The following is a 14234-nucleotide window of genomic DNA, read 5'->3' as shown; positions in this document are numbered from 1 at the left end:
CTGATGCTCTCGAAAGTTGAGAGCGACAGTCTTGTTGCGCCGAGCAGCAATACTTATTGGGCTGTAACGGGTATAGGTTTAATTTGTTTAATTATAGAGTAGTGCAGTGGTTGCTTTACTGTTATGGTTACAATGTTATATTCTTGTTTGGTATTTTTTTTAAATTTTGGTAAAGAGAAAGCTTTCCATAAAAATATGGTTTTAAAGTCTAATGCTTCGTGCCTGTGACACTGTTCTCAGTCAAGGATGGACTCCCCATCGCCCACCAACCAACATCTAATTAAGGAAACTGCCAACACCCAGAGCAGTCATGATTTGGAGATGCCGGTGTTGGACTGAGGTGTACAAAGTTTAAAAAAATCACACGCAGCATTGGGTTACCTGTTGGACTCTATAACCTGGTGTTGCGTGATTTTTTTTTTAACATCCAGAGCGGTAGAGAAACAGCAGCTGCCTTTAAAGAGGGGAACTCGCCGTTTAATACGACGGCCACTGCACACCCAACAGCCATCGGGAAATAAGACACCCGATTTTATTTCTGGCAGGAGGGAACATATTTCCGCTGATGGGGGAGTGCCGAACCAGAGGACACAACTTAAAAATACGGGGTAGACCGTTTAGGACAGAGACGAGGAGAAACGTCTGCACCCAGAGAGTGGTGGGTGGGTGGGTGGCTGTGTGGAATGCTCTGCCCCAGAGGGCAGTGGCGGGCCAGTCTCTGGATTCATTGAAGAAAGAGTTGGATAGAGCTCTTAAAGATAGTGGAGTCAAGGGTTATGGAGATAAGGCAGGAACAGGATACTGATGAAGGATGATCAGCCATGATCATATTGAATGATAGTGCAGGCTCGATGGGCTGAATGGCCTACTCCTGCACCTATTGTCTGTAAATCCAGCTAGAACGTGAATTATAATTTATATTTTGGATGAACAGGATGGTTGTGAACAAGTTACAAGGTTTTATGATTAAAAAGGTGAAGCTTCAGGGACCAGACTCAGATTAAAATAACCAGTGAGCGGCCCCCCCTCACCCACCAAAACAGTATCTTGTTGAATGTCAGTCGGACATCTCTTACTTTTGTTTAGACCTTTATCCCGGATCCAACACCAGGACCTTCCTCCAGCTCCGGGGGGTCGTCGAGCTCCTGGGCTCCGGCCGCCGCCGAAGAAGAAGAAGCTGCGGGCGCCGGCTCTCTCTCCTCCACCGCCGACATTTTTAAATTTGTTTTCTCGTTCACCCGGTAACCGTCACCTCCCCCTTCCCGGGCCCCGGAAATTATACAAAAATAAACAATAAACCCCCCACCACCGGGGACTGTCTCCTTTTCTTCACAACTTTTTGTTTGAAAAGTTCCGGCTTTGATTTGAAATGTATTTTAAAGGTATTTTCTGAGGTAAACGATGCCTGTCTGCCCCCCTCCCTCCGTCAGAAACCGCCCGCTGAGTCAGTGAGAAAACCGCAGCCTCGCGCCGCCATCTTTGTTTTTCTTCTTCATTCCGTCTCCCCCCCTTCAGTGACGCGCGTCACCCGGCCGCCCCCTCCAATCAGAGCGCACCTTACTCCAGCTGACCAATGGCAGCCGGCTTTGCGGTGCCAGTTTGTTCCGTCCCGCCCCGCCGAATGTCGCTCTCCGATTAGTCCGTACCGACAGCACGCTTAGGGATTGACGGGGAGGTTCATGCGTACGTCATTAGTCCCCGCCCCTTTCCCTTCCCATTCATTCATGAACAGTTAACTACAATGGGCTCTGGGGGTAGGAGGAGGAGGGTGACCCATTCATTCATTCATGAACAGTTAACTACAATGGGCTCTGGGGGTAGGAGGAGGAGGAGGGTGACCCATTCATTCATGAACAGTTAACTACAATGGGCTCTGGGGGTAGGAGGGGGGTGACCCATACATTCATTAACAGTTAACTACAATGGGCTCTGGGGGTAGGAGGGGGGTGACCCATACTGACCCATTCATTCATGAACAGTTAACTACAATGCGCTCTGGGGGTAGGAGGGGGGGTGACCCATACATTCATGAACAGTTAACTACAATGGGTTCTGGGGGTAGGAGGGGGTGACCCATACATTCATTAACAGTTAACTACAATGGGCTCTGGGGGTAGGAGGAGGAGGGTGACCCATACTGACCCATACATTCATGAACAGTTAACTACAATGGGCTCTGGGGGTAGGAGGGGGGTGACCCATACTGACCCATTCATTCATTAACAGTTAACTACAATGGGCTCTGGGGGTAGGAGGAGGAGGGTGACCCATACTGACCCATACATTCATGAACAGTTAACTACAATGGGCTCTGGGGGTAGGAGGAGGAGGGTGACCCATACTGACCCATTCATTCATGAACAGTTAACTACAATGGGCTCTGGGGGTAGGAGGAGGAGGGTGACCCATACTGACCCATTCATTCATGAACAGTTAACTACAATGGGCTCTGGGGGTAGGAGGAGGAGGGTGACCCATTCATTCATTCATGAACAGTTAACTACAATGGGCTCTGGGGGTAGGAGGAGGAGGAGGGTGACCCATTCATTCATGAACAGTTAACTACAATGGGCTCTGGGGGTAGGAGGGGGGTGACCCATACTGACCCATTCATTCATGAACAGTTAACTACAATGGGCTCTGGGGGTAGGAGGAGGAGGAGGGTGACCCATTCATTCATGAACAGTTAACTACAATGGGCTCTGGGGGTAGGAGGGGGGTGACCCATACATTCATTAACAGTTAACTACAATGGGCTCTGGGGGTAGGAGGGGGGTGACCCATACTGACCCATTCATTCATGAACAGTTAACTACAATGCGCTCTGGGGGTAGGAGGGGGGGTGACCCATACATTCATGAACAGTTAACTACAATGGGTTCTGGGGGTAGGAGGGGGTGACCCATACATTCATTAACAGTTAACTACAATGGGCTCTGGGGGTAGGAGGAGGGTGACCCATACATTCATGAACAGTTAACTACAATGGGTTCTGGGGGTAGGAGGGGGTGACCCATACATTCATTAACAGTTAACTACAATGGGCTCTGGGGGTAGGAGGAGGAGGGTGACCCATACTGACCCATACATTCATGAACAGTTAACTACAATGGGCTCTGGGGGTAGGAGGAGGAGGGTGACCCATACTGACCCATACATTCATGAACAGTTAACTACAATGGGCTCTGGGGGTAGGAGGAGGAGGGTGACCCATACTGACCCATTCATTCATGAACAGTTAACTACAATGGGCTCTGGGGGTAGGAGGAGGAGGGTGACCCATACATTCATGAACAGTTAACTACAATGGGCTCTGGGGGTAGGAGGGGGGTGACCCATACATTCATGAACAGTTAACTACAATGGGCTCTGGGGGTAGGAGGAGGGTGACCCATACTGACCCATTCATTCAACAAAAGAGGACTTGTTCACTACAGAGGTTTTTTTTTGTGGCACAGTGGTAGTGGCCCCTGCCTCTGATCCTGACGCCCAGGTTCAAATCCCACTGCTCCATCAATGTTTAATAACACCCTCAATCATCTTCTTTTGTCATAAGTGACACGACACTCAGGTTACAGTCCAACAGATTTATTTAAAGCACAAGCTCTTGGATCATAGCCCCTTCATTAGGTGAAATCATGAAAACAGCGCAGGAGAGAGCATTCAGGTAAATGATCAGCCATGGATGGTGATGAAAGACAGAGCATCACAACGGTCAATTGCCAACTCCCATTCTTATTTCTGATCTTATTAATACATGACTGATAAAGCATTGGGGAACAAAATAGTCAAGTGCCTCAATTTTGTAAGTCTCCATTTTGTGATAAAGTTTGCCTTACAAAAACAGGATCTGGACCAGATGGGCCAATGGGCTGAGTGGCAGATGGAGTTTAATTCAGATAAATGCGAGGTGCTGTATTTTGGGAAAGTAAATCTGAGCAGGACTTATACACTTAATGGGGAGTGTTGCTGAACAAAGAGATCTTGGAGTGCAGGTCCATAGCTCCTTGAAAGTGGAGTCGCAGGTAGATAGGATAGTGAAGGAGGTGTTTGGTATGCTGTCCTTTATTGGTCAGAGTATTGAGTACAGGAGTTGGGAGGTCATGTTGCGGCTGTGCAGGACATTGGTTAGGCCACTGTTGGAATATTGTGTGCAATTCTGGTCTCCTTCCTATTGGAAAGATGTTGTGAAACTTGAAAGGATTCAGAAAAGATTTACAAGGATGTTGCCAGGGTTGGAGGATCTGAGGTACAGGGAGAGGCTGAACAGGCTGGGGCTGTTTTCCCTGGATTGTCGGAGGCTGAGGGGTGACCTTTTAGAGGTTTACAAAATTATGAGGGGCATGGATAGGATAAATAGACAAAGTCTTTTCCCTGGGGTCGGGGAGTCCAGAACTAGAGGGCAAAGGTTTAGGGTGAGAGGGGAAAGATATAAAAGAGACCTAAGGGGCAACTTTTTCACGCAGAGGGTGGTAAGTGTATGGAATGAGCTGCCAAAGGATGTGGTGGAGGCTGGTACAATTTCAACATTTAAGAGGCATTTGGATGGGTATATGAATAGGAAGGGTTTGGAGGGATATGGGCCAGGTGCTGGCAGGTGGGACTAGATTGGGTTGGGACATCTGGATGGGTTGGACTGAAGGGTCTGTTTCCATACATTGCTATGACTCTAAAATGGCTAAGTAAGTACATTGACCATGAGAATGAATTGAGGAATGCACAAATCTTGGCAATAACATTGTGTCTATCCTTTCCCAGACAGAGTTTCCACAACCTAATGAATAGAATGCTCACAGTATCTTAGATTTTATCCACGTTGACACAAATGGCACCAGACAGACAAAACATTAATAACCTTGTTTTAATCTATGTGAACAACACTAAATGGATTCCTGAAGAAGGGCTCATGCCCGAAACGTCGATTCTCCTGCTCCTTGGATGCTGCCTGACCTGCTGCGCTTTTCCAGCAACACATTTTCAGTAAATGTATTAACTATCTAGTTCATATTATGGGAACTTAACTACAGCTATCAACATTACATTGTGTCAACTAGAACATACAAAATTGTTACGCTCATAAGGAGTATAAAATATGCTGCGCTTTTGCTAAAAATCAGAGATTTTCATTAGTACATACAGGGATATCTTGATTGATACTCGATTATAGACTATTGATTTCTCGATGGCTTAATTACAATTAATTTGTAACTTACGTGTGGTCTGAGAATTTCTAATTTTAGTGTCATGAATCTTTTTTCAACATAGGGACCGTTTCTATAGGCTGATAAAGTGACCAAAAAAGTTTTGATCGGATGCAACAGTGGTGGGGGACCCTTAGGCATTTTTCCTTAAGACCACTCCTTGTGTCCCAACAGATGATCTGCCCCTCACCTCGTACCTCAAAGGGATTAAACAAACAACCTGGACCAGGATTATAAGGTAAGAAGGTTTTTGTTTTTTATGAGGTTGCTGCAGAGTGACCGTAGCCATTTCGTATTGTTCCTCAGATAACACAGTTAGACTGGTGACCACAGTCAGGGAAGTGCTCCCCGCTACCTGAGAAATTGGGCTTAGAGACCTGACTCCTTTGGATATGGCCAGTTAAATTTCTGAGGTTATAGGAAAAGGAAGGCAGTCTCTGTAAATTTCTCACTCGGTATTATTGATATGGCCGGTTGAAATTTTTTATTGTTGAGCAAGTAATGATACAGAAACAATGGGACAGTCCCTCTATGTAGTTGGAAAGGAGACTCCCTTTCAGACTGTGTGAGAGAGAATACCTGATCAGGAAAATGATTTATAGGGGTTGAGGTCCTCAGGGAAATTGGAGATTTTGGTAAGTTCTCTGTGTGAATTGGGCAACTTGTTAAATTGTAATGTACAAATTAAAGGACAATAGACAATAGATGCAGGAGTAGGCCATTCAGCCCTTCGAGCCTGCACCGCCATTCAATATGATCATGGCTGATCATTCCCAATCAGTATCCTGTTCCAGCCTTATCTCCATAACCCTTGACTCCACTATCTTTAAAGAGCTCTATCCAATTCTTTCTTAAATGAATCCAGAGACTGGGCCTCCACTGCCCTCTGGGGCAGAGCATTCCACACAGAACGTCCAGTTTGAATTATTGAATGATTGTGATAGTGTGTGTGTGAGAAAGACAGCTGTCAATAGAATGGGGAACTGTTTGCAAAACTGTTACTTTGTCAACAAACAGATGAAATGGACACAAAAAGACTGAGAAGCCATTTCCACCTGATGGCACATTTAATTGTGATTGTAGAAAACAATTGGCAGAAATTTTGAAAACTTCGAACATTCAAAGGAAACACAGAGAGAGAGAGAGAGAGAGAGACACACACACACACACACACACACACACAGAAACAGGCTTTTGGTTTAGTTCTCATTAAACTAAGTGTTAACTCTTTGTGGTCTGTTTTGAATGTACTTTTGTTTGTTGGTGGTTCCATGTGGTCCGATATAATCTTTGTTGTTTTTTGCCCCTGGAACTCAAGATCCGGGAATGTTTTGATTTAAGTCTGCATTTTGGAAAATCATGGTAATTCGTAAATGTTGTCTGTGCCTTTTAATAGGTTTGATCGTGCATGGTTAATGTTACATCCTTTTGAGGGACTTTCTACACTAACTTAAATCAATATCTGCCAGGAAAGGTTGATTTTTTAAAAATTGGGTTGTTAAGATTGGTGAAAGTCTCTTGGAATTTGATTTTATCATGTTTGGAATTCATTTTCTGGCCAGAGTAAATGACCAAATACTGTTTGAACGGATAAGCTAATTTCTAATTCCAGAAATGCAATGCCATTTGAACTAGATTTTAGTAAAATATTCTAAAATCTGAGAAAACTAATGAAGATAGGAGGGTGATGTTGAACAATTTTCAGGCATTGAAGGAGATGTGGGAACACCTGCCTTGTATGTGTTGTTGTAGATCTGTAATCAGTTATGCTATCATAATAAAAATCTCACTAGGATATTCTTAAAAATAATCTCTCCCTTCGCTGGAAAGAAAAGTAGTCTGCTGCTGTGGTATTAAGATGTAGGAATTTCAGCCAGTATTCATAGTTACAGAGAGTGATGACATCTTGACCCTTTCAGATAGGTTCACGTGCAAATAAAACACTTACTCAATACTTAATGATGATGATTATGGTAGCCAAAGAAGCAATCATTTACATTTTATTGGTATATCTTTACAATGGAATTACTGGAATGGACAGATTGACATGATAAGGTCAATCACAATCTGTTTGGTTAGTTGGAGATAAAATTGATTCTGTAAATTACTTTTTTCAGTTTGTCCTAATTTTGCGAATGTAAAAATAGACATGATAAATCGATTATCTCAGAGGTTATAAATTAGCATGTTTGTGCTCACAGACATGAAAATTATTCATTTCCTATGTGGGTCTTGACCATTTGAATTTGTATTTCTGGGTTTGGTGCCTTTTAAAAACTGTGGAATTAATGAGGGTTAAATTGAAATTCCAGTAGTGTAAATCAGACCTACAGCATTTCAGAACACTTAAATGGTTTTTAGTTTCTCTTTGAAGGCAGTGGCAAAGGAAATTGTGGATGTGGTTTAAATAGATTTTTAATTTATTTCAACAATGCATTATGCACAGTCCAGTTTCATCCAAGCTTTGTTAGGTAGTTTAATTAACTAACTAGGCTTATGTTAGTGGTCCACAGGAAGTATTGCACAAGTTTTTCAGATTAATTTTGAATTCTGTATCATATTTTGGAGAAAAATGTAATCTAATAGCTGAGTGGAACTGGAGTTATTTGGATGCAGGCTAAATGTTGCACTTATTAGGAAAAACTTGATACAATTTTCTGCATACAACCCTAAACAAATTTTATTCATTTTGTGACTTTAAAGTCTGTTTGTTATTCTTAATTAACAGTGAAATGTGTCAGGCATTTGTTCAGTTTCCATCTCTCAATTAGAGTACATGCTTATATTAGTCAATATATATTTTACACCATTTGTATTAGACCTGAATTACAAAATCAGAACTAATTGGCAAGTTTGATTGGTCTTTATACCATTTATACATTGTCAGTGATCTGTGTCATTGCCTCATGGTTAATTTTAAACATGGTTGTAATAATTAATGTTCACCTGGACCATCCCTTAAAACAAATTGAGCATTGTACATGCAATTGGCAAAGAAGGTATGACCATACAAAGAAAAGTATAGGAAGCAGAGCGAGAGAAGAAACATTAAGGAAAGTGAAACTTTCAGTGTTCCTCATGCAAAGAACTGGCACTGAAAAAGCAGCTTTAATAACCTTCTATTCTGTAGCCATTTTGATTTAGTGTTACATGATAAACTTGCCAAACAGTACGAAAAATCTATTTATTGGAATTATATACACTACTATTTCTGGATAGAATGGAGGCATTAATTCTCTTAAATGTTCAAATTGAATGTATTAATGACAAGTCAGAAAGGAAAAATTAAAGAATTGACATCAAAAGGTGCTAAAGAAAGGTCACTCTTGAGAAAGTGTGGCATGAACAAACAGATCAGCCAAAACAGCAGATGCTGTGGGTACATTGAAGATTTTAGGACCAAACAATACTGTAGTTGAGTTACTTCCATTTTAATTCTTCTAAAATTTAAAAGAAGTGCTAAATAACTGTAAATTTTAAATTTAAACACTTTATTATACTGTGTATATGACACTTAAGTATTGATTCTGTCACCTCTGTATAGGTCAGGAAACTAGAGACCTGGGATGTGACATCTTGTGAACAAGCAGTAAGCCTAATTTGAACGAAAAATTGTGAGAAATAGTGTAAATTATTAATTAAAACTGGAAGCACAAAGCCAATATTAAATGGAAAGATACCTTGCTGGCCAGTTGGAGGAATAATGCACGTGATAGGGGGATAGAGGTACATACAACAGATGGAACTCCCAGAAATTGGGAGATTAGATTAGACAAGATGTTAAAAGTTGAGTGTGAATGGGTAGATGGGGGGTGAAAAAGGGAACAGGAGAAACACTGTAAGGACACTAAGGAAGATAAGAAAGGAGTTGAAGCACACCGCTGTAAAAATAATCTAAGTTTTACTCTGCATCCTGAACCTATTGTACATGCAATTGGCAATGAAGGTCTGACCATACAAAGAAAAGTATAGGAAGCAGAGCGAGAGAAGAAACATTAAGGAAAGTGAAACTTTCAGTGTTCCTCATGCAAAGAGGAACATATATGGGTGTCTGGCATACTGACACTATTTGAGGAAGGGGATGAGACTGATGGGGATGAGCCCAGAACATCTCCTGATAATCCCCAGCACACCCCCCCTAATTCTAACCTTCCCCTTTACTCGGAAGATCAAGAAGTCCAATATCGGGTCACCAGCTTCATAGTCGACATTATGAGGATGAGCAGCCAAGACCATTCTCAACCAAGGGCCGTCGCAGGAAACTGAGTAACCTGACCGCAAGGAGAAACCAGCCCAATTTACTCAATATGTCCGAAGGGCAATACATACTCCTCGGGACTTGTTTGCTGTTTGCTATATGTTCCTGTCCCCTGAAGAAGTTATCACATGGCAAGGACAGATGGGCCAGGGTGGTGTAGAGCCAGGGTGGTGTACAGTTACGACAACTTGAAGGAGAGATTCTCTCACAATGATTCCCAGGCAGTTCACTTAATCCAGTCATTAGAATGAGCTTTACAACAACCTGTAAACATTAGTTATGGACTGGAATGCAAACCCCAAACCTGGGGAGTCAGGAGGTGATTATGGAGAACAGTTATAGACGGCACGGTGGCACAGTGGTTAGCACTGCTGCCTCACAGCGCCAGAGACCTGGGTTCAATCCCCGCCTCAGGCGACTGACTGTGTGGAGTTTGCACGTTCTCCCCGTGTCTGCGTGGGTTTCCTCCGGGTGCTCCGGTTTCCTCCCACAGTCCAAAGATGTGCAGGTCAGGTGAATTGGCCATCCTAAATTGCCTGTAGTGTAGGTAAGGGGTAGATGTAGGGGTATGGGTGGGTTGCGCTTCGGCAGGGCGGTGTGGACTCGTTGGGCCGAAGGGCCTGTTTCCACACTGTAAGTAATCTAATCTAATCTAAAAAAGTTTGTTTCCTGTTACGGAACATTTGCAAGTGATCAAGCCTTTAATTGAGAAGCTAACTCCCTTTTGTTTAACACGATGCTTTTGCAATGTATTCCTCCTGGTATCGCTGACATGACCCAGACAAACAATATGAACTGGTCCAGGAATTCCCTGTCGCTAATGAGGTAAGCGGTAGTCTTCTGGGATGGCCAGAACGAGCCCAAACCACGATCCGAATATGTCCAGCAACTTCATGATCCCTATACCTCACGTGCCAATCCCAGCGAGGTTCATTGAGACCAGGATACCAACTGGGGGTGGAACCTACCTCAGATGCCCAAGTGACCACCACTGAGTAACCCTTTCCCGATCGGAAATAATAACTTGACTTTTACAATGGTTTAGCTCAGTGACCATAGGAATGGAATAAGGAATGTGCAGATTTGTTTCTTTCCCATGACAGTTTTGTTGATTAGATTAGATTTCCTACAGTATGGAAACAGGCCCTTCGGCCCAACAAGTCCATACCTACCCTCTGAAGAGTAACCCACCCAGACCCATTCCCCATATATGCACCTAACACTATGGGCAATTGCTATAATGAAATGGCTAAAATACAGGTTGTATCCCAGGTATTAATCTACAGCTGACGTAAATAAAGCCACATAAATGGCTTTTGTTTCACTTAGGGGAAGCTATACTGAAAGCATTAACTATCTGGTTCATATGCAGTGAAGCAAATACAGACACATCAGCAGCTATGCTTAATAATACTAAATTTATTAATTATCTAATGGGAACCTAATAAAAAATATTATATGGTGATAATTAGAGAAAATAAGATAATAACGCATATTAAGGGTACAAATTATGCTGTCCCGAAGATTCAGAGATCTCATTAGCATATTCAGGGATATCTATGATTGATACTCTGGATTATTGACTATTGATCTGTTACCAGCTGAATTATAATATATTGTAGTTTTTTGTAACTTACTTGTGGTCTGAGAATTTGAGTTAACACCCAGAACTGGACTGAAATTCCAGTCAATAATGGCACTCAGCTGCAGCTCCTTCAATCCCCCTGCGATGGCAAGTGAACTCGCTGGTGCCTCTGCAGGTGGGAGGAGCGGGTGAAGCCCTTCCCGCACTCGGAGCAGATGAATGGCCTCTCCCCGGTGTGAATCTGCTGGTGCTTCTGCAGGCTGGAATAGTCCGTGAATCCCTTCCCGCACACAGAACAGGAGACCAGATTCTCCTCGGTGTGGACCTGCCCGTGCATCAGCAGGGCAGTTGAGTGGGTGAAACCTCTCCCGCAGACTGAGCAGATGAAGGGCCTCTCCCCGGTGTGAATACGCCGGTGCCTCTGCAGGGCGGAGGAGTTAGTGAATCCCTTCCCACACTCAGAGCAGGTGAAGGGCCTCTCCCCGGTGTGAATGTGCCGGTGTCTCCGCAGGTCAGAGGAATTAGTAAATCCCTTGCCGCACTTGGTGCAGGTGAACGGCCTCTCCCCAGTGTGGACCCGTTGGTGTCTCCGCAGGGCGGATGAGCTATTGAACATCTTCCCACACATGGAACAGGAAAACGGCCTCTCTTCAGTGTGGATGCGCTGGTGCATCAGCAGGGTAGACAACCGACTGAAGGCCTTCCCGCACATGGAGCAGGAAAACGGCCTCTCCTCAGTGTGGATGCGCTGGTGCATCAGCAGGGTAGACGACTGGGTGAACACCTTCCCACACACGGAGCAGGAAAACGGCCTCTCCTCAGTGTGGATGCGCCGGTGCGTCCGCAGGGTAGACGACTGACTGAACTCCTTCCCGCACACAGAGCAGGTGAATGGTCTCTCCCTCGTGTGAACCCGCTGGTGGGTCACCAGGGTGGACAAATGAATGAATGCCTTCCCGCACACAGAGCAGGTGAACGGTCTCTCCCCGGTGTGACTGCGCCGATGGCGTTCAAGCAAGGATGGGAATTTGAACTCCTTCCCGCAGTCCCCACATTTCCACGGTTTCTCCATCACACGGGAATTCTCGTCTCTCTCCAGCTTTGAAACTCAGTTGAAGGACCACTCACACATGGAACGTGTTCAGTCTCTCGCCACTGCCATTCATCAGGCTTGCTCTGCAATTCAAGAAGATCATGTGTGTCCTGCTATGGCCTTAATTCCATTTCCTGCCTGCCTCCATAACCTATCATTCCCTTGTCACTCAAAATTCTTTTCAATTCAGCCTTGAATACATTCAAAGAGCCAGATTCTACTACTCCCTATGGGGGAGCATTGCAAAAAGAGAGAATAACTTATTCATCTCTGCCTAAAATGAGATACCACGTTTTTGTAATCTGGGTCTTCAAATTCTAGATTCTCTGACAAGAAAGCATTTTATCTGAATCTACCCTTACAAGCTCGGTTCTGGTCATCCAGTTATCAGAAGGGTATTATCAAGCTGGAGCGAGTTCACAGGAAACTTACAAGTTGTTGCCTGGTGTGGAAGATTTGAAGAAATGTTGGATCGGCTGGGCTTTTATCACTGGAGTGTAGGAGGTTGCGAGAAGAGAAGTTCATAAAGTAATGAGGGGTATAAATGTAGTCACTAGGATGGACGATTTCATGAAAGGGGGCACATTTATAATGTGAGAGGAGAGAGATCTGAAAAAAAGACACTGGGACCTTTTTTTCATAGAATGTGGGTCACACGTAGAATGATTTTGCTGAAGAAGTGGTCGATGCTGGTACAATTACAACATTTAAAAGATTTTTGGATAGGTACATGAATAGGAAAGGTTTGGAGGGATATGGGCCAGGAGCAGGCAGGCAGGCAGGACAGGTGCGACTACGTCCGGCATGGACTGATTGGACTGAACGGTCTGTTTCTGTGCTGTGTAATTCTGTGACTATGACTCTATGACTGCCACTAGAAAAGCACAGCAGTCAGGCAGCATCCGAGGAGCAGGAAATTCGAAGTTTCAGGCGAAAGCCCTTCATCAGGAACTTTTGCTCGAAACGTCGATTTTCCTGCTCCTCGGACGCTGCTGTACTTTTCCAGCAGAAAGTGAGGACTGCAGATGCTGGAGATCAGAGCTGAAAATGTGTTGCTGGAAAAGCGCAGCAGGTCAGGCAGCATCCAGCACCACTCTAATCTAGACTCTGATCTCCAGCAGTGCCTACTTTCGCCTCTATGACTGGACTGCCAAGCAGCTAATTATAATTTGCCGTGGCGCTAAATGCTAACCATCTCCTGGGGAAGCCCACCCCCTTTAACTGCGAGTATTACCCAAACAAATAAATCTGCCGAGTGCAGGAAGCCAAGCCTGTCGATGTCCTCAACAGTTCAGACCAAGGTAAAAGATGCAGATGCTGGAAACCAGAGTCTAGATCAGAGTGGTGCTGGAAAAGCACAGCAGGTCGGGCAGCATCCGAGGAGCAGGGAAACTGACGTTTCGGGCAAAAGCCCACAACAGTGAGACCAAGCCAACCTTTCCAGAGTGTAACCCTCCCCCCCCTCCCTTCCTGGATGAATTTCATTTCCTTTCCTTTCAGCTCTTGTAAGTCAACAATTGAATTCCAGAATGAAAACAAAAGCAATGGAAACCGGGGTGAGAAAAGAGAGTGCCGTACTTACAGATGATTGACAGAGGAACGAAGTTGCAGCCTGGAATAAAGCTCAATCTTCACTCGGGGAGAGAGAGAGAAGCTGCAGCTTCTCCAGCTCATGGTCCAACTTTGCATTACGACCATAGGCCGGCTCTGATTGGCAGGAGGACCGGAAGAAGGCCGGTCCTCCAGCGACTCAATTGGTCAATCGCCCGGCGGCTGACTGTAGTCTTTTGTGATGCAAAGGGCTTGGCCACTGCCAGACCAGCAATTTGGAACACGGGGTACGTCCCCGGCCGGAACCGTGGCTCCTATTGGCCTTCAAGGGGTTCCCGCCCCCATTTTTGACGTCATAACGCCGAAGTCGCCCTCTCAGTTTCAGAGTGTTACTTCCTCCTCTGGGTAACATCTGAGAGTGAAGTAATGTCTTCTCCTTTCTATTCCTCATTTAGGAAGAGGGAGAAAAGAAAGAAAGAAAGAAAGAAAGAAAGAAAGAATTTACTTGTTGCAACTGGGGTAAATCCAGGGAGGGAGCAGACTCTG

The 14234-nt window shown here is 44.5% G+C and overlaps 1 protein-coding gene across 1 annotated transcript in view; it reads right to left on the bottom strand.

The window, feature by feature from the left end:
• LOC140460235 (uncharacterized) overlaps window positions 1–13830 on the bottom strand; it is a 48146-nt gene extending 34316 nt beyond the window's left edge. Inside the window, exons 1-3 of the mRNA XM_072554667.1 lie at window positions 13720–13830; window positions 10676–12220; window positions 3584–10627 (exon numbers count right to left, since the gene is read on the bottom strand). Of these exons, the coding sequence (XP_072410768.1) occupies window positions 11175–12116 (942 nt within the window). The 5' untranslated portion in view covers window positions 12117–12220; window positions 13720–13830 and the 3' untranslated portion in view covers window positions 3584–10627; window positions 10676–11174. Of the gene's footprint in view, window positions 10628–10675; window positions 12221–13719 lie in introns of the transcript that reaches the window.
• Between the last annotated feature and the right edge of the window lie 404 nt (window positions 13831–14234).

Source organism: Chiloscyllium punctatum, chromosome 36 (assembly GCF_047496795.1).
Source record: "Chiloscyllium punctatum isolate Juve2018m chromosome 36, sChiPun1.3, whole genome shotgun sequence".
In the NCBI taxonomy this organism is placed as follows: domain Eukaryota; kingdom Metazoa; phylum Chordata; class Chondrichthyes; order Orectolobiformes; family Hemiscylliidae; genus Chiloscyllium; species Chiloscyllium punctatum.
Note: the sequence above shows the minus strand (reverse complement) of the source record. Positions and strands in the feature narration are given on the sequence as shown.